This window comes from Mesoplodon mirus (genome assembly GCF_964341445.2).
Source record: "Mesoplodon mirus genome assembly, chromosome: 4".
In the NCBI taxonomy this organism is placed as follows: Eukaryota; Metazoa; Chordata; class Mammalia; order Artiodactyla; family Ziphiidae; genus Mesoplodon; species Mesoplodon mirus.
This window is the reverse complement of record NC_138979.1, coordinates 110,660,723-110,687,454: the sequence shown is the minus strand read 5'-3', so window position 1 is coordinate 110,687,454 and position 26,732 is coordinate 110,660,723. Positions and strand designations below refer to the sequence as shown.

General features: G+C 42.2%; 1 protein-coding gene across 3 annotated transcripts in view; it reads right to left on the bottom strand.

The window, feature by feature from the left end:
• The window catches only part of SCG5 (secretogranin V), a 56,284-nt gene that overhangs the window by 4,208 nt on the left and 25,344 nt on the right, over positions 1 to 26,732 (bottom strand). Inside the window, exons 1-4 of one of the 3 annotated variants that reach the window (XM_082620139.1) lie at positions 22,357 to 22,813; positions 10,534 to 10,683; positions 6,970 to 7,082; positions 475 to 528 (exon numbers count right to left, since the gene is read on the bottom strand). In XM_082620139.1, coding sequence (XP_082476265.1) covers positions 475 to 528; positions 6,970 to 7,082; positions 10,534 to 10,683; positions 22,357 to 22,531 — 492 coding nt within the window. In that variant the 5' untranslated portion in view covers positions 22,532 to 22,813. Of the gene's footprint in view, positions 1 to 474; positions 529 to 6,969; positions 7,083 to 10,533; positions 10,684 to 22,356; positions 22,814 to 26,732 lie in introns of those variants that run through there. The other 2 variants (XM_082620138.1, XM_082620137.1) reach the window with 2 other exon arrangements.

Sequence of the window (26,732 nt, the reverse complement as noted above, 5' to 3'; positions counted from 1 at the left end):
GAATGAGGTTTGTTCATCTCCTCTTCTGCCCCTACATTCCTTCAAAATTATTGCCTGGAGCAGGCAGTTCAACACTTCCTGGCTCCTGTCTCGAGTTTTTATATAATTGATGCAGAGGTGTGAGCAGTTTCCCCCAGTGGCCTACAGACCCTTTGAGGAAAGACGTACCCTCCTGTACTCCCCGCATCCCTACACCCATGGTAGGGATGCAATTGACATTGTGTGAGTGCAGTGGAGCTGGCGGAATTGCCACAAAACTTAGCATGCCACTAAAAATCACATGCTAAAGCTTGGGGAAGACATCGCAGAAACCAAGGGCAGACTTGTTAGGCATGGCCCTTGTCACTCGGGACCACTGTTCAGCACATGAAAGGATTATGTTACTTTCCAACCACTGAGGCTAACAGCCTGTCAACTGCCCCCGCTCAGAAAGCTCCAGGCATCCCCACAGCCCGCCAGCCAGCCAGGCGTTACCCTCCGCTTGCGTGTCTGTCCTCCCTTCATCTTCTCATAAAGGAGCTTCTTGTTCTAGAGTGGGGAGAAAAGAAAACACAAATGCAGAAGTATGCATCACATTTGGTCAACGTCTATTTTACACCTGGTGTGTCCCCCTGGATATTTGCATACACATATTTTGGAAACGAAGCCAGATGAAAGGAATGCCATGGCAGAAAGATAGACCACGAGAGAAAAGCCGGTGGTTGTACCGATTTTAATAAAGTACTCTGCAATGCCCCGAGGCACACCAGTGTCATCAACAATCACAGAAACAAGAAAATACGACATTCTAACACACAAGGGGCACTGGAGACCCATCTCCTCACTTTGAACAGGCTTTGTTTAAAACAAACAACTTTATCTTATTTTACTTTGGTATCTAACTCCCTTTTTATGAGCTGTACACATAAATCGTTCTCTAGAGTAGGGTCTGACTATTAGTAACAATCCTCTGTGTAAGCAAATGAGACACCTGACTTCTGTGACCCTTCCTCTTGTGGCTTGAGTCAGTGCCCCCAGTCAAGGCAATGGGAAAACCATTCGGTCTATAACATTTTTAATAGAGTGAACCTTTTAAAAACTGCCAAAAAACTTCTTGGCAGAAGGAAAGTTGTGTTGGGGCTGGGCGGTGGGGACAGGCTCCGTTACCAAGTTTGTGTAAGTGTTTCCTCATAGTGTTGGATTTCAAACACGTAGTGGACTTAAATGAGCTCTAGAATATCAGACGCATGCTGAATAGATTTCAATTCTGTTGGGATTGCAAGAGACAGAACACTTAACCTGAGGGAGAACGGGAGAAGGGGAATTGGGGGCTTTCTTAGGTTGTTGTTCTATTTGATTTTTTAATCAGAAGGGAGATAATGTATAAAAGAGGTGATTCATCTTACTCTAAATAAAATACCCTGACATTGATTGAAAAAAAAAAAGGGAGACAACAGAGTTCTGGTAAGGAACAAGTTTCTACAATCCTAGTATCTCCTGAGCTGTCTGGATATCAAATTTTTTTCATGATAGGCTTGCAAATGAAAATGACAAATGCCAAGAATGAGCTTCATAGTTTTCATGTTCATTAAAATCTACTCCACCCACAATTTACAATGTGCATCTCTTGCTCAACCTCAGCTATGCACGGAGGCCATGTCAGGGCGTCAAGGAGCCTCCACAGCCCCAAAGGCCAGTCCTGGCCACAGCTTCCATCTCATGCTCATTTGGAGAACTGATCAGTTTAATCTCAGAAGGAAGAAAAGACGGACTTGCAGATCATTCACTCGAGGAATGAGGATATTGCTGTGAAGCTCATTCCCATTGTCTGTACTTGCCTTTCTGTGGATGAAACAATTCCTGATGCAAAAGAATGTCCTGGGAGTTCGTGCTAAAGCTGGGGAAGGGGGTTGGGAGATAGGGGGCCAGGAAAGAGGCTTCTTCATGTGCATCACCGGGATCAGCGCCTGAGCGGGAGGGAGGGCACAGGGGCCCACGAGCTGGTACCATGGGGTGGGACAGACAATCAGCCATGGCAGAGGTCCACTGTGCCACCAGCAGGGTTAAAGACAGCAGCATTTTAGTTACTCCCCTTTAGAAGGTCGTGGGACAGGTTATACTCATAAGAGCCTTCATTCAAAAAGAAATGCAAAGGTCTGTCAAGTCTTCCTCTCAAGGATGGTCCCTGTGTTTCCCTAAGAGCACAGGTTAGGATTAGCAGGATGCTTTCCAACCCCTGCCTGACAGTGGCCTTGGCATTCCCGATTAGCCCCGCTATCACATGGATTTAAAGGCAGGGACTGGCAGGGGGGTGAAAGAAGTATACAAAAACGAATGAGAAGAAACCAGCCCCTCTCCTGACACCCATTCCCTATTGGTGGGGTGGGGAGTGGGGAGCAGTGAGCCTGTTTTCCAGGTGAGCAGCAGGTTTGAGTTCATGGAGAGAGCTTTCCATGGTGCCATCAAGATTTTGGACAACTGCCCAGATCTTGGCTTCAAATTCCATTCCTAAATGGAACCAGAGAGGCTTCTTAGAGAAATGTCTGATTCTAGGGCTAGGGCAGGGAAAGTACAAGGATGAATGAAGTTGGGATATCTAATTGGGCCAGAAAGTAAGGAAGTACTCAAAAGTGATGAGACATAGTGAAAGGAAAGAAAAGCCAGCCTGCAGAGACTCCCACTGGCTAAATCTAGGACAGTTTGAACAGCAAAATAAATAATAATAGGAAACAATGAATCTATACTGATAATAAATTTTAAAACAAATAAATAAATGGGGGAGCAGGGAAAAAATCTTGCTTTCCAACCAAGAATGCCAACCAAGAAATGCCAAAAGAATAGTAGAGTTTTTTAAAAATCACCATTTTACAACTACCATAGTTATCATTGATTCTGGTGAGTGTCATCAATGGATACTAAAATTGTTAGTTGAAAGTTTAATGGGTACAGAATATTTATACAGCCTTGAGGTGAATCTCCATAGATCAATGATTAATTTCGAAGGGAAAGATACTGATTTTACACTGGAGAAACTCGGCAAACACCACGTTGCCCAAGTCACCACCAATTCTGGGACAAACTGGCTTCATGGGCCTCCCGAGGGAAACACTAAGAACACATCAGAAAGGCATAGCTCATGTCTAATGACACGGAAACATGAGAGAAACCCAAACTGAAGAGCATGCGACTCTTCAGACACATTGAGGGCATGAAAGATAAAGAAAGGCAGAGGGTCCTGTGTCTCATTTCTCCCATGGCTCAGGTTCATGGCTCCGTTCAACTGCATCTGATTAAAGACCTGAGCTGCTGATGAAAAGATGTGGAAAGCACTTGGAAAGGAGAAACATTTGCTTTCGAGACAACTTTTTCCTAAGTGAGTAACACTCAGCAATGAATGTGTGGAGGGGGAGATGGCTGACATCTATGGTAGCCAGCCTTTGGTATGGCCGCTCAATGCTGTGGATACACACATCGTCTGAAAGACAACCAGTCCTAGATAGGACTCGACAGGACCGCTGTACAGGACACACTATGAGCGATGAGCCAAGAAAAGATAAGGAATTTATCCAGTTTTTACAGAACTCTCAGAGTTGAATGGTCTGGTTCAAATCCCAGCTCTGCCAATCATCAGCTCTTTGGTATTGGGCAGGCTATTCAAACTCCCTAAGCCTGTATTTTCTCATCTACAAAATGAGCATGATAGGGAAAGGCAGACTGAATGAAATAATTCATGTAAAGTATTTAGCATAGTGTCTGCCTCACAGTATGTGCTCAACAAATAGGACTATTTACTATCTTATTCTAAAATACAACGACTATTATCATCATCTTTGTATTTCCATCACCTAACACAGAGCCTGGAAGGCATATGATGTGCATTTAATAAATGTATCTTGATGTATTAACAAAGAGAGAGGAATGCAGGAAATTAGACAGACACTGATATTTATATTATGTGAATCACTGCTCAAAACCCAGCTGAGCTCCAGCTAATATCAAAGACAGGGAAACATTACTAGCAAATAAGGAATCAGGGTCTTGTGTGCAGGTCTCTTGTGAAACATAATTCTTTTGTTAACTTAAAGGGTAGTGGAGCTTAAGACAAGCTTGAGACCATCATTCTTTATAAAGACTAAGGAAAGCTTCGGGACCCCAGCTTGCAAAAGCAAGACATACTCAATTCACACTTCCATGCGAAGATCAAGCACATCATGTTTGATTGCTGGGTGGTAATGAGAAAATAAATGAAGGAAACTTAAGATTAAACAGACATAATTACAGATGAGAAAGGTGTGTAAACATTGTTCCTGGTCATTGATCTTTACTAGTCCTGACTTCTAGTCTTTAGCTCTGATGTAGACAAAGAATGGGAGTGACTGAGAGAAAACAAATCAGTATTTAGAGAAGGAAGCAAAAAAGAATGAGAGGTGGTGGCTGGCCTTGTCCTGGAGCGCTGGGAGTGAGTGGAATGTGATGAGAGAAATCTGTAAAAGTTTTCAAGAAGAGATGAGGAAAGTTGGCAACAGAGACGTTTCCACCTCTCCCACTTCCTCAGTTGGGCTCTCTGCCCTCACTCAGACTGTTCTCCATTTCCCCCTTGCATCCTTTCCCTCATTTCCAGCCTACCAGTCATGCGAGGTAGACATGTCACCCTAGGATTCAGGGCTGCCCTTTTTAGTGTCTTTGACGTCCTCAATTGTTATCATACAATTGACCACGTGAGTCCTCAGTCCTGGGTCTTCCTCTACCCTTCTCTTCCATTTTCCCCAGTAATTTAACCTGGTGTACTCATGGTATAGCTGGATCAGGAAGCTGAACAGTTGGGTTCATTTTATTTTCATGCAATTCATCACAAGATGGCAAGCTCATTGAAGACCACTACCATGCTGATGACTACTGTGTATCAAGCACCTAGCACAGTGCCTGGAACAAAGCAGGCTCCATCCTGGCCCTTGCTTCAGTTTGGCACTACTTTTGCCCATCTCTTATGGATTGCTTCCCAGTGCTCTGCTGTGCTCTTCTACTTTTTCCTGCCCTGTCTCTGCTTCCTTCTTTCTCTGCTACCTCCCTCTCTTCTTCCTTTCTTTTTTTTTTTTAATTCCCTCAGAGGAAATTTCTTCTATTTCTTATAAACCTGATATAGCTCTTTCCTCCTCATGCTATGTATACGCCATATACCAATTCTAGTCAGTTCCCTGGCCCCCTTTGAAATGTCTTGGATTCTCATTGTGTTGGTGAGATTCACTTAAATTCTCTATGTTCACAGCCTTCATAACTAGAATTACCTTCTCTATTTTTTTCCTGCCTTTAGTCTCTTCTCTACATACTTCATCATTCCCTATGCCACCCTAATAACTTTTATAGAAGACTTTCATGATTTCAGTCTCCTATTCAAGAACCTATAGATGATTGCCTATGTAATTCAACATATTTAAACACTGCTAGTAGGCTTCAGGATGGCTCTACAAATTCTCCCTAACAGAACTGCTTATGAAAAAGAAGAGAAATAGAATAACGCATAATGGAAGAAGCAAAATTAACTTAGAGTGTATTGTTGCTTTGTTGTTTTAAGACAGGAAACATGTGCATGTTGACAGCAGAGGGACTCAAACTGCTTGGATGATGGAAAAATGAAAGTGGTTATTAATGAGGAAGGACCTCTCTCTCTGAAACAATGTAAAAGGAAGTGAGAGAATTTAGTCCTGAGATCACAGTATTCCTAGTAAAGTAGGCAGCAAGCCGGCTGCCAGTAATGAGCTGAGAAGAGACCTATAATTTTAGAGGGGCTTACGCAATTAGGAGTATCTCCTCATTCCTCATTCACTCACTCCTTCCACAGATGTATTGACCACCTATGTATATGTGAACTAACACTTCTTAGTATTTTTCCACTTTGCTCACATGGCTTCAGCATTTGATTACATCATCCAAGCCACAGGAAGATAGATCTCTCTCCACTCAGTTGTGATCTTGTTCAATTCATTGTTCCAGCTTGTTAGGATCTTCTTGAATCCCAACTCTGTCATTCAGTGCTCTCCCTTCCAACTTCGTGTCTTTCTGAAGAATCTGGTAACTTCATGTTCTATAGTTTTTATTACAAATATGTATAAAAATGTGGAGTGGGATAGCACTAAGACACACAGGATACCATGTGAAATCGCTTTCCCTCTTGACATGGACTCTTTAAGAAGCTCCCTTCTGGTAATGTTCTCCTGCCTAGGTTGTATCCCTCCACTTCTTCAAACAGGAGATCATGAAAGAGCTCATCAAACACTTTGCTGAAGTCCAAATGCACCATGCTCACTTCATTTCCTATATCAAGCTGGCAAGTAAACGAATAATGCTGGCAAGTAGAAGAATACAATTAGATTGACAAAATTGTTTTTTAGCAAACCTATGCCAAATGGTCATGATTTCTCTTCTAAGTGCTTATAAACAATTTCTTTAACTGGCAGTTATAGATTCTTGCCTGGTATTGACAGCAAGTTCACTGCTACACATTTTGGAATTTATCTTCTCTTTACATAGAGCAGAATTACATGTCTGTTTCTCAGCTTCTGACATGGTCTTCCCTTAGTTCTGCAGGGAGCATCTCCCCCAGTCTAGAGATAAAACTTGCAAATTTTCTTAGTATCCTTTTTTTTTTTAAAACAAGAATATCATATACTTCCTATAAGAGCTGCATGAAACACTGATGAGACTTTAGGACGTGCTGTGACACAGGCTATGGAGTAGACCAGAGTAGAAGCCTCTGGGACTACAGCCGATGAGACTGGTTCAGGTCCCTGACTCTTCGGATGGATTGGTGTATTGAGCCCTCGACAGTGTGTGGGGTTTGGAATTAAGGTACCTCTCAACCAGAGATTTCTGGAAAAAATCAGCTTCTAAGCAATTTTCCTTCTCTCTCCCCACCCACGTTGCTCATCTTTGCCATCAGTACCTTCAGAGTACCAGAGTATAAGACCTATTAGCAATTCAGATTGGACTTACCCACTTGCCCAAGCCTGGATAGTCATGTTCTGGATCAAAAAGGTGCTGGTGTAACTGGAATTCTCGACTGAACTCTGCTGTGTCAGGGGTGTTTTCTAGACATCCATCATCTACTGCAAACAACAAAAGGTTTTTGAGGAACAGCCATGACATCTATTGTTATTCTAAGAGTTAATTTATTAAAAACAACTAGGCACCCAAAGGTCAGAATCTATTTACATCAGTCACTCTAAGTCACTTTCCTTCTTGGATTTGCTCATCCCAGACTCCCACTCCTCTCCTACCCATGGCAGAGACTGGTCAGCTGCTCCCCAAACCCACTTCCTATTCCCCGTCAGCACATGGCTAATTTCCCAGCCTTGCCATGCAATCAGGTGGAGTCATATGCCTGGGTTTGGGCCAATGGAATGTGGGCAGAAGTGATGTACTCCACCTCCAGGCCTGGCCCATAGAAACCTTCTATATGACCCCCTCTCCTTCTCTCCCCAACCCCCTGCCTTCTGTCGGTCTGCTTGCTACATGTTGCCGACCAGGGCAGCTGTAGATGTCAAGTGCAAAGATGAAAGATGGCAGTCTGTGTTGCTGAACCATCCAGCCCTACCACACCCTCACCCACCTTTGGCAGGACTTCACACAAACGAGAAATAAATTTCTATTGTATTAAGCCACTATTATTTTTTATCTGTCATAATGGCAAGTATTTCCTTCACTGGTATACTTCCATTCCACATGACTCACTCTGTTTTCTCTTGGGTGGGCTCTTTAGAAATGATTCTGGCTTCTTGGAGAAAGTCATTATATAAGAACAGTAATTATTAGACAGTATTTGATGTTGTGTGTTGTAGTGGTAACAGGGTAAGCCTGGAGCCAGAAAGCTAGACCCAAGCTCAGGGTTCAAATCCTAACTCATGAGTGACAGATGGGTTTAGTTTCTTGGGAAAGTTAACTTAGTCTAAGTCCATTTATTCATCTATGAGATGGGAATAATCAAAGCCTTACCTTACAGAGATGATCATATATAGAGCATCTGGCACATAATAGGTTTCCTCCATGTTTTAGTTCCCTTCTCACCATCTTTCTTTAAATGACAGTTCATATTATCAATGCTCTTTGAAATAAAGCATGTCTTCCATTCAAACCCAAGAAAGGTTATCCCTCTTGGCTGCTGCTTTTACCTAAGCCCTATCATTACTAGACACAATACTCTGAAAATAAGCCATTTTTTTTCTGTCTCTAATGTGTTTTAGACAACAGCTTTAAAAAGGGGGGCTGGGGAGGGATGTGAATTTTGTGCAGGACTAGGATGAAAGAGACTTCCTTTCGAAGAGATAGTGAGGCATCAAAGTCAGTACTAAAGGGGGATCTAATACAATCAGCCAGGTAGTCTGGTCTCTTGAGACTGCTCTGACGCCTTCCAGCAGCTTTAAGCATCCAGTCTCTCAGCCCTTAACAGCATGAAGCTCCTGAGGAAGGCACTAACATTTGGAACAAATCCCTAGTGTGGCTCTGACGTGGCTCCCCACTTCTCACTGAACTATTTATCTAACTTCATCTAGAGCAATTAACACGGAGGAAAGGGATAGCAAAGCAAGAGAGGTCAGGCAGTCTGCATATGGCAGCATATGTCAGCTTAATGAAAAGACAGGGAAGGAAATGGCAGGTAATCTCAGACAAGAAAAGTCCTGGGAGCTGGGTCCTTTTATCCAACTCTATCAGCCCGCCCTGACTGCTCCATCTCGGAGCTCCTAAGTGCTCCTAATTATTGCTTGATCACATAGATCTATATATTGCTTTTCTTTCAGGATAAGCTAGGACTACATTGAATTTTTTTTTAAGACACTGACTATGTCTTCATTTTACAGATGAAGAAACTGAGGTCCAGGAAAGTAAACTGACATACTATGATTAGGACAAGAACTCAGATCTCCTGGCTCAACCTCTGGTTCTCTTTCCATTCTCCAACAACACTTCTCAAAACTTTGGTATGCTCCAGAATCACATGAAAGGCAAGTTAGAATATGAATTTCTGGGTCCTACCCCTGGAGTTTTTGATTCAATAGGTCTGGAGTAGGGCCTGAAAATCTGCATTTCCAGTAAGTTTCAGGTAATGCTGATATTGTTGGGACTATATATTAAGAACCACTATATTATATGATATCGAATCAATTTAACCAAATCCCCATGGAGCCTGAACTGGCCTTTCTTCCTTCCCATCCAAAGTCCCACAAGCAAGTAAAAGGTGGCTGATTCAGATTTTCCTGTAGTCCTGGGCCAGCGTCCCTGCACTAGCTTGGCCACAAACAAATACTCTGGTTGTCTCAACCCAGGATGAAGCCTCTGTCCCCCATGGAAAACAGAGACCTCACCCTAAATGAAAAGAGGAATATCTTTCAGAGAGAGCCTGTATTGTGTTTCAGAAAAGCTGAGAGGCCAATACTGACAGAATTTTCAGAGCAAGGCAGCATGACATGGTGGTTGCATGCACAGTCCTGAATCAGGTAGATCCGGGTTTGAGCCTTGGCTCAACTACTTGCTACATGGAAAACCTTGGTGAAGTTACTTTCTAAGTTTCCTTATATGTAAAGTAGGGAAAATAAGTACTACCTAGTATCATTATTAGGTTGTGGGGAAAAGACTACTCTGTTGCTGGAAGAGAGTACAAGCCCAAGGAAAGAGATTCATTTCTTACTAGTGGCAAAGCTATTTATAATCAGGATGATATTTAAGGAGTCCTTACTCTGTGCTGGGTGCTGTACCAAGTGTTTAACATGGATAATTTCATTTAATTCCCCAATAATCCCCATTTTGCAAATAAGGAAACTGAGGTGTAAGTGGTTCACTAACTTGTTCGAGGTCACATATCTTGACCTTGGGTTTGAATTCCGGTAGTCGTCAGTCTAGAGCCGCTACTCTGAACCACCAAGGTAAGCTGCTCAAAGCCCAGCATAAGTGTAGCACACTCACCATTCATTCTCTTTGGAATTGGGTGGTAGGAAAGTGGGAGCAATACATGAGGAGCAAGGAAAGTTTCAACCTTCTCCCTTAACCAACTTCTTCCCTTCCGGGGTCCCCTCTCTCTCACGCCACCTCCCAGCCCCCAAAGAAATATTTCAGGATAGATGCTCACTGGTTACAACATAGTTGAAATATCGATTGTCAAGAGAAGGTAAGGAGAACAAATGAGCATGGACCATCCACATACTAAAAAGTTCCAAAGACACTAAAAGTGGGCAGCGATTGTATCATAGAAGAGGCAAAAAAAGAGAAAATCCTTCTCCCTTTTTATTAAAATTGGAGCAAGTGCAGAAAAGAGCATCAACTCCCAAAGAGGGAGAGAGACAGAAGATAAAACCTTGGCTAGGGGAGTCCTCTGTGGGTGTATCGGAACACCAGAACTCACCAAGGGTTCTAGAATCAACTTCCCTTTCCAACCCACATACAAATACAGAGGGGCTCATCAGAATAGAAATACTATTTCTCTGGACATGTGCAGCCAATGTTAGAATTTTTAATTTCCTCCCAAAGGCTCTACATTTCATGAGAACCCAAGGGCAGGCCCACTACCTGTTTTTCCAACTGGACAGGGATTTGGAGGGTCTGGGTAGCCCTGATCTTCACTGAAGTCCTTGGGAATGTTGTCACCGGTCAACTCTGCCACAATGTTTGGGATGTTGCCAAAGGGACCCAAGTGTTGAAGACCTTCATGAGCTCCACCTGCCAGGGAATCAGAAGTAGTTCATTTCAGTACAATGACATTCATTTCAACTAATATTTATTCGGGCATACCGTACAGACAAAGCACTGTGCCCTACGCTGTGGAGAGAAAAAAGGAAATCCAACAGTTCCTACCCTCAAGGGAGTTAAAATTTTAGTTGTGGAAACAGACACATACTGCACATATATCATTTCCACACAGGGCACACTGTATATGTGCTATAATAGACGTTAAAATATAGCATTGGGAGCAGAGTAAAGGGAGAGTTTCATTTGGCTGATAGGATGGGGAGGGCTTCTTGAATGAGTTGGAGCTTGAGTGGCACTGACACAGATGGGCTGGGGTTTGGAAGCTGGGCATGGAGCTCAGGGAAGAGAAGAGGATGCAACTGGCATCCAGGTAAAAGAACAGGCTGAATGACAACCAATTACCACAAAAAAGGGAGATGAAGAAAAAGGTCTTTGTCCTCTTGCTATTCTAGATCAACCACTTAAAACTGGGTGCATTTACTTCAATTTTCTTCTCTGCACATCTTTTTATATCTAAGTGTTTATTGGTTTTCCACTTACTATTAAAGCATGTGGCTGCATGGTCTCTATCCCCTTGATTATAAATGAATATGTAGTCTTCTATCCAGTGGCTCTACCACAACATTTTAATCATTCCCACTTTGTGGGATGTTTAGTGTTTCCCAATTTACTCTTGGGCATTTAATTTTTTCCATATTTTAGATTAGTTTTCCTTAGGAGAGACTCCCAGAAGTCAAATTACTGGGTCAAAGGCTATAAATATTTTATGGCTCTTTATATTGCCAAACTGTTTTCCAAAAAGGAGGTATCAATTAATAAAATATCATCAACAAAATCTGAGAATACCATTTTTATAACATCTTAACCAGCATTGGGGTCTACAAAAATAAAGTTTTATGTTGTCTTTGCTAATTTAAAATCTTTTAGAAGAATTACTGTTTTATTTTGAATGTCTTTGATTACTAGCTCAAATATTTTTCCATGTGTTTATTTACTAGCTTTAATTTCTTTTCTGTGAGTTGTCTGTTTATGCTCTTGGGATTTTAGTGTTTCTCTTATCAATTTGCATGAACATTTTACATAATAAAGATATCAGGCCTTTGGCCATTACATTTCCTGCAAACACTTCCCCATGTTGTCTGACTGAATTCTGGTTATTAAATTTGTAATATCGATAGTTTGCTAACATAAGTTTTTAATATTTATTCACTCAGACTTGCTGTTATCCTTTGTGATTTCTTCTCACCTTCTAAACTTACAAAACTATTGCCACTTCAAAAGTACTATCAACATTTAGATATTTCTTTCAGTTTTTCTATTTTTAAAATTAACTCTTTGGTACAGCCACTATGAAAACAGGGTGGAGGTTCCTCAAAAAATGAAAAATAGAACTATCATATGATCCAGCAATTCCACTCCTGGGTATTTATCCAAAGAAACTGAAAACACTAATTCAAAAATATATATGCAGCCCAATATTAATTGCAGCATTATTTACAACAGCCAAGATATGAAAGCAACCTAAGTGTCCATCAATAGATGAATGGATAAAGAAGATATCTATATATCTATATCTATATGTATCTATCTATCTATTGAGAGAGTCAGTGGAATATTACTCAGCCATAAAAAGGAATGAAATCTTGCCACTTATGACAACATGGATGGACCTGGAGGGTAGTAAGCTAAGTGAAATACTGTAGGTTTTCACTTATATATGGCATCTGGAAAACAAAACAAATGAACAAATATAACAAAACAGAAACAGATTTGCAGATACAGAGAACAAACTAGTAGTTGCCAGAGAGGAATGGGGGTGGCAGGGGGTTGGGTGAAATAAATGAAGGGGATTAAGAGGCACAAGCTTGAGGTTATAAAATAAAAAAGTCACAGCAAGGTAACGGGCAGCACAGGGAATACACTCAATGATATTATAATAACTTTGTACATTGCATAATCTATAAAAATATTGAATCACTGGGACTCCCCTGGTGGTCCAGTGGTAAAGAATCTGCCTTCCAATGCAGGGGATGCAGTTTTGATCCCTGGTCAGGGAACTAAGATCCCACATGCCGCAGGGCAACTAAGCCCATGTGCAAACTACAGAGCCCATGCATTCTGGAGCCCGTGCCACAACTAGAGAGAAACTCAAGCAGACTGCACGCTGTAACGAAAAAGATCCTACGTGCCTCAACAAAGATTCCATGTGCCACAACTAAGACCCGACGCAGCCAAAAAAAAAGGAAAATAAATAAATATTTTTAAAAAACATCGAATCACTATGCTGTGTACCTGAAACTAATATAATATTGCAAGTCAACTATATTTCAAAAAAAAGAAAAGAAAGAATTAACTCTGTAATCTATACGCTATGTGTTTTTTTTTTTTTTTTTTTTTTTTTTTTTTTGCGGTACGCGGGCCTCTCACTGTTGTGGCCTCTCCCCTTGCGGAGCACAGGCTCCGGACGCGCAGGCTCAGCGGCCATGGCTCACGGGCCCAGCCGCTCCGCGGTATGTGGGATCCTCCCGGACCGGGGCATGAACCCGTATCCCCTGCATCAGCAGGCGGACTCTCAACCACTGCGCCACCAGGGAAGCCCTATACGCTATGTGTTTTAATGCATGTAAAATAATTAACCATTTTCCCATTTGTTAAGTGATTCTGTTCTTCCCCACATATTTCATTCCTTCAACAAATATCTAGGTGCCCCATAGATACCAAAACCTGCTCTAAATACCAAGGCACAGTAGTGAATAAGAGCAACTTATGTTGTGTAACTTACTTTACTTAAATATAATGCATGTCAACTTCCGGACTCTTCTCTTGTAGCCTTAATATCCTATAAGGTTCAGGAACCTTACTTTTCCAACCCTAGAGCAGCCATTTCAGGAATGAATTCCTATTTATTAACCTTATTGTGACACAGCTCCCTTGATGCACAATCACCCTGTACATAGACCTATACACAAAGGGCCAAATCAAAAGGTGCTTGCTTGATGTGCATGAAATTAGAACAAACTCAGGCTAAGGTAACCATACTTCCACCTTCATGAGAAGAATGGTCTTGCCAATAGTTTATATTACTTAAGTCTAGCTGGGTGAGGCTCTATTTTCCCCTGGATGAGCTGAGCCAAGGTGTGCCCTCTGAAACTTGCTTTATATTTTTCTCTTTTTTGGTTGACCTAGCTCCCCTTTGGATCAACACAATTTTTCTTTGGAAATATTAATATATTCAGTAGGATCATGGCTAGCTCTTAGTGTCCTGGGAATCATATTGTCTCTCTGAAGTGACATTGCATTTTTTTGTCTTAATTTATTATGTTTGATTAACATTTATTCTTTTTTGTTTGTTTCTTTGTTTTTTTGACCTCACAGCATGGCATGTGGGATCTTAGCTCCCCAACCAGGGATCGAACCTGCGTCCCCTGCAGTGGAAGCATGGAGTCTTAACCACTGGATCACCAGGGAAGTCCCGATTAACACTTATTCTTAAAAGGATAATTGTACCTCCTTTAATTCCAAATTCCTCTATCTTCCAAATATAGACACTGTAAAGTAACTGGGTTGTTTTGTCTACATTTATACAATATTTCACTGCTTTGTGAGCAAACCTGCAAAATTTCTACATTTAAAGATATTATTTTTATAAATTTTCCTTGTGAGTATTTAAGATGTATTTTTATATAATCCACAAACATCTAAATATAGCCAAGGGCTTCCCTGGTGGCGCAGTAGTTAAGAATCTGTCTGCCGATGCAGGGGACACAGGTTCAAGCCCTGGTCTGGGAAGATCCCACATGCTGTGGAGCAACTAAACCTGTGCGCCACAACTGCTGAGCCTGCGAGCCACAACTACTGAAGCCCGTGCACCTAGAGCCTGTGCTCTGCAAGAGAGAAGCCACCGCAATGAGAAGCCTGCGCACTGCAACGAAGAGTAGCCCGCACTCGTTGCAACTACAGAAAGCCCGCACACAGCAACGAAGACCCAACACAGCCAAGAATAAATACATAAGTTAAAAAATATATATAGCCAATTATTCAACATTCTTAATCATATTCTTTTATGTCCTTATTCATATTTTATCTCTTTATCATAATCTGATGGCTATGTGTTAAAATCTATTACTACCAATAAGTGTCTGTCAGTATCTTTTATTTCTCAGTTTTTGCTTTAGCATTTTGATGCTATGCTAATTGGCATGTCCAAGAGTATAAATTCTTCATTTTAATTGTGTTATTAATTGGCAAAGTAAAAAATTAATTGAAAAATCATATCTTTTTTTTAAACATCTTTATTGGAGTATAATTGGTTTACAATGGTGTGTTAGTTTCTGCTTTATAACAAAATGAATCAGCTATACATACACATATATCTCCATATCTCCTCCCTCCTGGGTCTCCCTCCCACCCTCCCTATCCCACCTCTCTAGGTGGTCACAAAGCACCAAGCTGATCTCCCTGTGCTATGTGGCTGCTTTCCACTAGCTATCTATTTTACATTTGGTAGTGTATATATGTCCATGCCACTCTCTCACTTCGTCCCAGCTTACCCTTTCCCCTCCCTGTGTCTTCAAGTCCATTCTTTACATCTGTGTCTTTATTCCTGTCCTGCCCCTAGGTTCTTCAGAACCTTTTTTTTTTTTTAGATTTCATGCATATGTGTTAGCATATGGTATTTGTTTTTCTATTTCTGACTTACTTCACTCTGTATGACATACTCTAGGTCCATCCACGTCTCTACAAATGACCCAATTTCATTCCTTTTTATGGCTGAGTAATATTCCATTGTATATATGTACCACATCTTCTTTATCCATTTGTCTGTCAATGGACACTTAGGTTGCTTCCATGTCCTGGCTATTGTAAATAGTGCTACAATGAACATTGGGATGCACGTGTCTTTTTCAATTACGGTTTTCTCTAGGTATATGCCCAGTCGTGGGATTGCTGGGTCATATGGTAGTTCTATTTTTAGTTTCTTAAGGAACCTCCATACTGTTCTCCATAGTGGCTATATCAATTTACATTCCCACCAACAGTGCAAGAGGGTTCCCTTTTCTCCATACCCTCTCCAGCATTTATTGTTTGTAGATTTTTTGATGATGGCCATTCTGACTGGTGTGAGGTGATACCTCATTGTAGTCTTGATTTGCATTTCTCTAATGATTAGTGATGTTGAGCATCCTTTCACGTGTTTGTTGGCAATCTGTATATCTTCTTTGGAGAAATGTCTACTTAGGTCTTCTGACCATTTCTGGATTGGGTTGTTTGCTTTTTTGATATTGAGCTGCATGAGCTGCTTGTAAATTTTGGAGATTAATCCTTTGTCAGTTACTTCATTTGCAAATATTTTCTCCCATTCTGAGGGTTGTCTTTTCGCCTTATGGTTTCCTTTTCTGTGCAAAACTTTTAAGTTTCATTAGGTCCCATTTGTTTATTTTTGTTTTTATTTCCATTTCTCTAGGAGGTGGGTCAAAAAGATCTTGCTGTGATTTATGTCAGAGTATTCTGCCTATGTTTTCCTCTGAGAGTTTTATAGTGTCTGGCCTTACATTTAGGTCTCTAATCCATTTTGAGTTTATTTTTGTGTATGGTGTTAGGGAGTGTTCTAATTTCATTCTTTTACATGTAGCTGTCCAGTTTTCCCAGCACCACTTATTGAAGAGGCTGTCTTTTCTCCATTTATATTCTTGTCTCCTCTATCAAAAGTAAGGTGACCATATGTGCATGGGTTTACCTCTGGGCTTTCTATCCTGTTCCATTGATCTATATTTCTGTTTTTGTGCCAGTACCATACTGTCCTGATTACTGTAGCTTTGTAGTAGAATCTGAAGTCTGGGAGCCTGATTCCTCCAGCTCTGTGACAAATCATATCTTTATACATATTTCTTCTATTAGCTTTGCCACTCTCATTCTGTTGTTTTGTCTGGTGAATCTTTGATCATTCTTTTATTTTTAAACTTTCTGTATCTCTCTGATGATTTTTCCAATTTATACTGAGGTGCCTGCCTTCAGAGACATTCTAGAAATTCACATTTATTAACTCACATTAACTCAAGACCTGCAAAAAGTTAGAGAGACAGATCAGTACACTTAGTATTGATATATTCAAAGTTCTGTACAATCTTGGCATTAGAGCCACCACTGTGCTTGCTATAGGACATGCCTTCTGGTGTGTCAATACATGTCTTAACTTTTGAAAGCACCCTAGCCTTAAGTGCCAGGAATTATCCAACTTGGCTTCAGGGAGAGTGCATGTCTTAATGCTCCATTAGTAATTAATGAAAGAAGCAAACACAGTTTCCTTTATGGAAGACCTGCCAAGGCTCTGTTTACCTCTGTGTACCAGTGCCATTAGAATGAATGGCACTCTTGTTAGGAAGCAACAGATGTTTAGCACCAGGCAGATACATTATAACACAGGCTCTTTTAAAACTATATTTAATGACATCAAATCAAGAAATACTGAGGAACTATGGGAGATAGATGGAAGTAAAAAAAAAAAAAGCTATCCTTTGCTCTCCAAGAGCTTGAATTTTATAGACAAGTAACCACACATAGAAAATAATTAGAAAAAGATATAATTGAGTATACAATCAAATGCTATTTATCTGGTTCAGTATAATGTTTAGATTATGCTGATCTATTGCACCTGAAACCAAGTCAACCAAACTGTTAGGATGCCATGGATGCTATTTGGTCCATTCGTCTCATACTCAACCAAACATATCTTAAAATCATTATTCAGGCAGCTTAAAAAAATATGTACTGAGTACATACTACACATCAAGACGTGGACTAGAGGGTCAGTGATGAACCAGGTAAATATGGGCCCTGCTCTCACAGAGCTTACAGTCTGTAAGAGATACATAATGAAACACATATTTATTTATTTATTTATTTTTTTTGTGGTACGTGGGCCTCTCACTGTTGTGGCCCCTCCCGTTGCGGAGCGCAGGCTCCGGACGCACAGGCTCAGCGGCCATGGCTCACGGGCCCAGCCGCTCCGCGGCATGTGGGATCTTCCCAGACCGGGGCACGAACCCGCGTCCCCTGCATCGGCAGGCGGATTCTCAACCACTGCGCCACCAGGGAAGCCCGAAACACATATTTAATGATACAGATGAACTTATTTACAAAACAGAAATAGACTCACAGACATAGAAAACAAACTTATAGTTACCAAAGGGGAAAGGGTTAAAGGTGGGAGGGATAAATTAGGAGTTGGGGATTAACATATACACACTAGTGTATATAAAATAGGCTACTCTAGGGCTTCCCTGGTGGTGCAGTGATTGAGAGTCCACCTGCCAATGCAGGGGACACGGGTTCGTGCCCCGGTCCGGGAAGATCCCACATGCCGCGGAGCAGCTGGGCCCGTGAGCCATGGCCGCTGAGCCTGCTCGTCCAGAGCCTGTGCTCTGCAACGGGAGAGGCCACAACAGTGAGAGGCCCGTGTACCACAAAAAAAAAAAAAAAGAAAAAAAAAGAAAATAGGCTACTCTATAGCACAGGGAACTATACTCGATATTTTGTAATAACCTATAATGGAAAAGAATCAGAAAAAGAATATATCTGAAAGAATATATCTGAAAATAATCTGAAAAAGAATATATATATTATATATATATATTGGTATATAACTGAGTCACTTTGCTATATACTTGAAATTAACACAACATTGTAAATTAACTATAACTCAATAAAAAAAAGAAGCGCAGATTTAAGATGCAGAGTTGTGATGCACTTATAGTGTAACTGGGATACAGTGAGATGTCACAGGTGTGTAGAGAAGAAACATCTAACCCAGATCTAGGATGTGGAGGACTGCCTGCAGCAAGCAATGTACCAATGATTATGTGCAGTGCTGTAGAAGACACAAACGTAAAAGACACGATTCCTGCTCTCTACTTGGTTCTTCATTCTAGTTGGTTGTTTAGCACCAACACAATAAGCCAGTGGTACGTGATAAGATACATTCCCTGATATAATTCATTATGTCATAGACTATAAATGATGTAGAAATTCAGGAAATAGGGAACCTTCCAGGAAAACTTCCATGGAAGAGGTGACACTTGAGTTGAATCATGAAAGGCAGGATCCATCCTTATAGGTGGCAATGAAAAAACCACATGCGAGGGCACAGAGGTAGGTGTGAGCATGGGATATTTGAGCACCAGTGATGAGCACTGCTGGGGAAGGGAGAAGCTGGATGGGAGAGGAGAAGGCCAATGCCAAGCTGAAAAGTATGAATTGATATAATAAGAAATAGCAACCAAAGCTTTCTGGGCAGGAGAGTGATATAATAATTGGATGTTGTATAGAACATTAATTTATCAACAGTTTAAAGCCCCCTTTCTTACCTTGGGGTGCACGTCAGTATCACTTGTGGAGTTTTTCAAAATTCCAATGCCCTCTACTCCAGATCCACTCTACCCAAGCACCCTTCTGAAGACCACTGTACATAGGTAAATTAGAATGAAGTTAAGAAGACCTAATAAAAAGCTATTGCTAAAACTCAGGGGAGAAGCAATAAGGATTGGGGTTGGGGTGGCCACAGCATGAGTAGAAATAAGAGAAATTTCAAACAGTGCACAAGGGAGAGATGAGTCAAGAGTCCATGAGGTTTCCAAAGTCTAGAGCCCCCTTGATTTGGGAAAATAATGCCATTGGCAAAGAGGGGATCTTTCACTACAGCTTTTAAATTATTTCAGGCAATTAATTATTTCTATCCTGTGATGATGCTTTATTTGTTTCCGTCACAGCCACACATTTCTAGAATAGATAGAAAATATTTAATTCTTGCCAAGTAAGTTATAAGCCCTTTTGCTTATATAAACCTTGCTTTATACAATAAAACTGGTACCACCCAGCTGTTTATTTTCAAATTCTAGATATCAAATCATTGGTAGGTTTTCTCTGCATTGTTATGGCAGTAAAGTGCCAGTCAGTTGTGATGTTCAGAGGCCAGGGAGAGCAGGGAAGGGGAAGAAGGGAAAGAGACCTGGGTTGGTCTGACCTAGGCCAAGGCCCTTAAATCTCCTTCTTGGCCTGCACTGGAGCCCTCCATAAAAATCTGCCAAGGCTTTTTCCACATCTTGGGGAATTTCTCCAACATCTCTCAACTCTTTCCTGCACTCCCATCCCTGCTTTGTGCTGGGATTCTTCCTCCTCTGCGTGTCCTTTTAGTTTGGCAGTTCTAATGGGTGGTTGATCTTGTTGGTTTCAGACAGCTATCTGGTCAGCTTCAGCTGCATGCTTTGCCACCTGTAGCCTTGGCGGGTCTCAACATGGCAGCTCCCAGCAAGACTCCAGAGGACCACCAGCCGGGAACCAGCACCACCAATAATCACTTATCCAGAAAAAGGCACTCACTTTTCTGGTTAATTAAAAACTCCATTCAGTTTCAAATCCATTTTCCTGCCTTAGTGATTCTGAAGATCAGTTGTCATTATCTAGTAAATGAAAATATGAAAACTGAATACTACTTACTGACCCCTAAAATTTTACCCGGCTCTGGACAGTCATGGGTTTTTTTTGTTATAACATTTGAATTTTTTAGCTGTTTAGTTATGCAGTAAATCTTCTGTATCGCACCTTATCTTGATGTCATCTAACTCTCCTAAATGTAGTGCATAAAAAACATAATCTTTTTTTTTTTTTTTTTTTTTTTTGCGGTACGCGGGCCTCTCACTGTTGTGGCCTCCCCCGCTGCGGAGCACAGGCTCCGGACGCGCAGGCTCAGCGGCCATGGCTCACGGGCCCAGCCGCTCTGCGGCATGTGGGATCTTCCCGGACCAGGGCACGAACCCGTGTCCCCTGCAGCGGCAGGCGGACTCTCAACCACTGCGCCACCAGGGAAGCAAAATCTGAATAAGAACCTGCTGTATAAAAAAATAAATAAAATTCTAAAATTCAAAACAAAAACAATAAAATCTGAGCCAACTGGGGTTTCCAATTATAGTAACATCTCACTTATCTCTTTACTGGAGAATATGGTTTTCCACATAGTATCCAGATCACTGAAACATCCCCATTAACATCAATATTCATTTATTTAACCACTTTAAGGGAAAATTTTCACCATGAACTTTAGGTAAATACTCTAAACAGCAGCTTTGAAATATGGCTTTACCTCTTCTTGATAACTTGGGCCTAGTATTGGGAATATCCGTGACTATATAGTTTTGTAGCAGTGTGTTCTCAGAGCATTAAAATGTATACAGCAATACAACTGTATTAAGCGGTCCCAGCTGCTAGGACTTTTAAAGTTCTTTGTCTCCTCCCTCTTTGTAAGCTATTAATCCCAGTCATCCCCAGTGCTTTTCATAATAAAGCTCAGTGCATAAATAAATAAACTGAGAGTGGGTCAAGGCCCTGTAAGTCCTGTCTTCAAATTTGCTTTACCACACACATATGCTTCACACGAGGATCTCGTCAAAATGCAGTCTGATCAAAAGATGGGGTGGACCTGCCTCTGCATTTCTTACGAGCCCCCAGGTGATGCTGATGCTATTGCTCCATTAACCACACTTTCAGCAGCAAGGGCTCGAAAACCAGAGGGCCAGACTTATTCGAATTATATGCAAAATAAGAGTCAGCACTGAGAGAGACCTTGGAGTGACCATCTTGGTTCATGGAGTTTGTGACATTCAGCATGGCTGCTGAGAGGCTTTTTAAAACTCACTTGAGGTTTCAGATAAGGGAGCTCTAGGTACAGCTGAAGTCCCTTTATTTAAGGTTGTATTTTAATTATAGAGGCGCTCGCACACATTTCACAAGAAAAGGAGCCCACTGCACCCTTTCCCATTCTAATGAATTCTGTGGGCACTGGAAGTAAAGACGTGCTCATGAAGCACGAAGGTACGTTCTCAGGGAATAAGCGACGTCCTCCGCAGAGCCCGTTGGGTCGCGCCACGATGCAAGAGCCCGGGGCTAAGGGGATGGTTTTGGTAGAAGTCAAGGTTGGTCAGAAAAGAAGAAAATGAACAGGGGCTGCACCACTCCCCCGCCTTTTTGTAACGCTCTGATTTCAACACTTTCAAAGTACTTCCATCTCCTTATTAAAACCATTTTAGTGAGGTCATAGGGACGAGAGTTACTACTCAAAACTGTGAGAAAGGGAGTCCTAGGAGATCGTTACTTGCCTAAAGCCGCTCAGCAAGTCAGTGCTATTGGGAGCCTGGGATCCCAGCGCTGTTTCCAGGCACCGGGAGAGCCCCCCGGGGCCTCCTGCCGTCCATCACCTAAAGATCAGCTCGTGCTCCCGAGCAATAGTTGGTAGCATGGCCTATCAGCATAAAAGGGGCCTCTCTCGTATTTTCTAGCTCTCCCTGAGGCTCCAGAGTGTCAGCGACCCCGGCGGGGTCGACGGCCCCCCTCGAGCCAGGCACCAGCGGGGTGACTCTAAGACAGGGCTCCAGCCACGGGCCTCAACACCGTGGGTCCCGCGTGTCTGAGCGCCAGCCTCACGCCAGAAGGCTGAGAGCGGCCAGGCACAGCCCCTGCCCTGCACACTCGTCTTCACAATCCGGCAACACCCTGCCAAGCTCGCAGCCAGGAGTCTCACCCGCAGCCCCGCGCTGGGGCCGCCGGGGGGACCGTGCGATGGGGCAGCCTGGTGCCAGGGAGCCGGTCACCTACCTCCTAAAGACGGAGTTCCGTGAGGAGAGTTTGGCAGGCAGCGGGCACACTCGCCTGAATACCAGCCATTCAGCTGAAGGGAACGGATCCAGCAGTTTTCACTTATGTTACCACAAACAGCAGATGCTAAAAATACACTGCGGTCTGGGCCTTCATTCCAACCGCGTGTCTCCATACATCATTTATAAAGCGATGTCCAGCTTTCCTTTTGTTCACGGTCTGGGAGACTGAAGCAGTCGGAGAGGTGATTCCAACTAATGCTGCCCTCTTTTGGTTTGTCCCTTTGAAGGGGCAAAGGAGGGGGCAGCTGAGAAAGAGGAAAGAAAGCGAAAGACAGCAAAGGCCCCTGGCCGGGGCTGAGGAGAAAAGAAAAGTGAGGCAGGCGGGGCCCCTGATATTGGTTTCCGAGGCCACAGGGCAGGTGTGGGTGCTGTGATCAGGTAGCCCCGGCTGGACATGAGGGGACAGAGGGGGCCTTAAGGAGGAAGGGCTGGCTGGCCCCAAAAGCTTGCGGGTTTTTTCCCACAACCTATAAACACATACACTTTTACAAAAAGTGCTGTCACTTCTCAGCTTGGAGGACAACAAGCGGGCCTTGGGGATGTGGCAGGTTCAGTTCCAGACCACCACAATCAAGCAAATATCACAATAAAGCCAGTCACACAAATGTGTGGGTTTCCCAGCGCATATAAAAATTATGTTCCCACTATACTGTAGTCTGTTAGGTGTGCAGTAGCATCATGCCTAAAAGAAAATGCACATACCTTCAGTAAAAAATACCGTCTTGCTAAAAAGTGCTAACCATCCTCCAAGGCTTCAGCAAGTCGTAGTAGTAACATCAAAGATCTCTGATCACAGACCACCATAACAAATACAATAATAATGAAAAAGTTTGACTTATTGCGAGAATTACCAAAATGTGACACAGACACAAAGTGAGCACATGCTGTTGGGAAAATGGCACCGATAGACTTGCTCGTCACAGGGTTGCCACAGACCTTCAATCTGTCAAAAACGCAACATCTGTGCAGTGCAATAAAATGAGATATGCCTGTAACCTGTCACCTCCTGTACAGCCATGGGTTTCTCCTTAGTGCAGCATTCAGGCAAGTTTCAGGCAAGCACACGACTGTCTGCACTGGAGCAAAGACAGAAGCAAGGAGAAAGGGCTGGAAAGAGACAAACAACTTAGCCCTTATTAATGGAGGAAAAACACCTGAAAGAAATAGCCAACTTAAGGGGTGAGATCTTTAAATTTTTGATGTCTGACATCTGTTTCTTCTTCCTTCAAGCCCAATAATTTAAGTGGGCTAAAAGGAAGAAATGAAAACAATTAAGAGTAGTTTCTGCAGATTCACAGACATAGAGAACAGACTTGTGGTTGCCAAGGAGGAGGTGGGGTGGGGGAAGGAAGGATTGGGAGTTTGGGGTTAGCAGATGCAAACTATTCTACATAGGATGGATAAACAACAAGGTCCTACTGTATAGCACAGGGAACCATATTCAATATCCTGTGATAAACCATAATGGAAAAGAATAGGAAAAAGAATATATATGTATATGTATAACTGAATCACTTTGCTGTACAGCAGAAATTAACACAACATAGTAAATCAACTATACTTCAATAAAATTTTTTTTTAAAGGAGCTTTCTGTACATGTCCATTCTCAAAACTAACTCTGTGCATTAAGGCCTTTTTTGCTTTGATTCCTGGTGAGAAATGAGAGTCCTAAAATTCAAACATAGTTATGAGGGCTTCCCTGGTGGTGCAGTGGTTGAGGGTTCGCCTGCCGATGCAGGGGACACGGGTTCGTGCCCCGGTCCGGGAAGATCCCACATGCCGTGGAGTGGCTAGGCCCGTGAGCCATGGCCGCTGAGCCTGCGTGTCCGGAGCCTGTGCTCCGCAATGGGAGAGACCACAAGAGTGAGAGGCCCGCGTACCGCAAAAAAAAAACCATAGTTATGAAAAGCAACTAATTTTCATTTACTGAAGCCCCACAGACAAGAGAGCACCTTTTATATAAAGAACCTTTATAGCCTCCCTTTGTTCGGGCCCTGGGTTCAAATCCACATGCTGTTGCACATCTGATGACATCCCAAACCCTTTTTCACTTGTGCATAATTTGCTACATGCATAGCTAAGCACCTGGAATGTAGTAAGAACTCAATAAATGTTAACTGCTTTCATTATCCAATCAATGTTTCCTAACAGCACAATTAACAGAGCCCAAATTCACGATCCTACATATTTTTCATTCTGATGCCCACAGTTCTGTATTTGGGGCAGTGAGAAACAGGGGCTCAAAAATAGTTGAACTTTTTATTTACAGCAGTGCCTCCTCATCCACTTAAAGCTAAAAAATTAATGCTTGAACTCATTCTACTCATGTTTTTCAGGGCAAGCACCCCCCTGCCTCAACCAGGCAGCATAATCTCTTTCTCAAGGCTTTGTCATCCACTTACAGGGGACAAAATACATCCACATAAACACATATAAGTGCCAATTTCATGGAACAGACCATGAGCACAGTGGGGGAAAAGAAATATGTATCCTAGAATGAGAAAATGAGCACCTGATCACGTACAATTAGAGATGGATGTTATGTCCTCAAATCTCCTCCCTAGTAACAGAATGTAGTTTAGGCTGTTTAGAACGGTGAGGACTTATGTTGCAACATTCACATTCTCTAAACTCATGACAAGTGACCCCAAAGCACACAACATTTGGTAATTGAGAAAAACAAAGGAATGATTCTATCTATGCTGAACTGGCTTATTCATCGATTTGCCCCAGGGCAGGGGGCTGGTCCAGGCAGCTTGCTAAAGCTATCCTAATGCTCTGAGTGCGAGCCTGGTCCCTCAACAGGGACTTACCCACGTAGCCTGCATCACTGGCAAATGCACCCTATTTCAGCGGCATCATCCTATACATGCCGGACAGATCTGAATTGAGTTGCGCCTGTTGGCAAGTAAGCAAAAATGAAACTCGCTGTGCAGATATTTTGTCTTGAAAGGCATTTGTTTTCATGACTTTTCTTTCTTCTTTTGCCTCCTCCCTCATCCTAGGATCTAAAAGACTCAGGCTCCTTTGGGACCAAAGGCAACATTATCAGCTTCTACTTGGAGGCACGGAAACAGTGAAGGCAGAAAGTCGGAGTTGAAGTGTACTGCGTTTGTAGCTTTCACATCTCCATATGGTCCCAATTTAGGATCACAAGCAGAGTTGTTTATTTTAGAAAAGCTTTTTAGTTCACTTTTAAGGTATTTTGCTTAGGCATTGCTTGCTTTTCAAAAGGAGAAAATGTGTATTTTTTTCCAAAGTGGTGTTTGTTTTGGCTGTTTACTCATTTGCAAAAGTTCAGATTCTATTCTGTGAATTTAACTCATTTTCCTGCAGCCACAAGCCCCGCCCCTGCCCAACACATACACCCAAAACTCCAAATTAAAGCAAAATACATTAATTTGAAAATGAGGCATTTTTAGGGTAGCTGTGAATTTTGAAAAAATCATTTTAACAGGTAATTTACAGTAGCATCTTCAGTCCCTTCATGAAATAAAATGAAGTCTGCCTGAAATGAAGTCTCTATTTGGCAATTTGTATGGAGGCCAGGTACGTTTTTGTACTGAGGTTAAAACCCATTTAGGGTCCTTTAAAACCTGTAGTCTATGATTCTTGCTGAAATGATATGACTTAACTGGGAGGCAGTGGAGCTTAAGTTGAGGTATCAACTAATGTTGAAAAAATGGAACATACAGACAAAATTGTGGGGGGATGGTATTAGGTGAGAATATTGGTAAAAAAGTCAAACTATGAACTTGGACCCTCTAGCACCTGGTTCCGTCCAGGAATCCTGCTGTCTCCAACGATTCAAAGCCCCCAACTGCATCTTCCTTTCTGAAACTTCACTTACTGATGACAGCCTCTGTCCAGAGCCTGGCTGTCATTCCTGACACAAATCCTGGGTGTCACTCCTCTACTAAGAAGTATGAATTAACATGTGGTACTCTGGTCCTGTATAATATATTTGCACCTTAGAGAATTCTTGGGATAATTATTTTAACTTAAAGTCATGACTTCACTAACAGGAGTTCCAGGCCCCCTGGTGTACCAGCTACAGAGACAAGCAGGCTATGTCAGGTTCTCAGGTCAGGAGAAAGGACAGTGGCGGTGACGATCCTGATAGGCAGGCAGAAATCAACGTAAGGAGGACATCAGAGGCCAAACCGGAGCCAAGGAAATGGCTGCAAGGTTCATGATTAGTGATCAAGCATCCAAGGAAATAGCTTCCAACACAAAGGAGAAAAAAGGAGGTCTGCAGAAGTATAGAAAATAGGGAAGCAATGACTGGGTGAGCCGACAGGTGACGTCAGCAA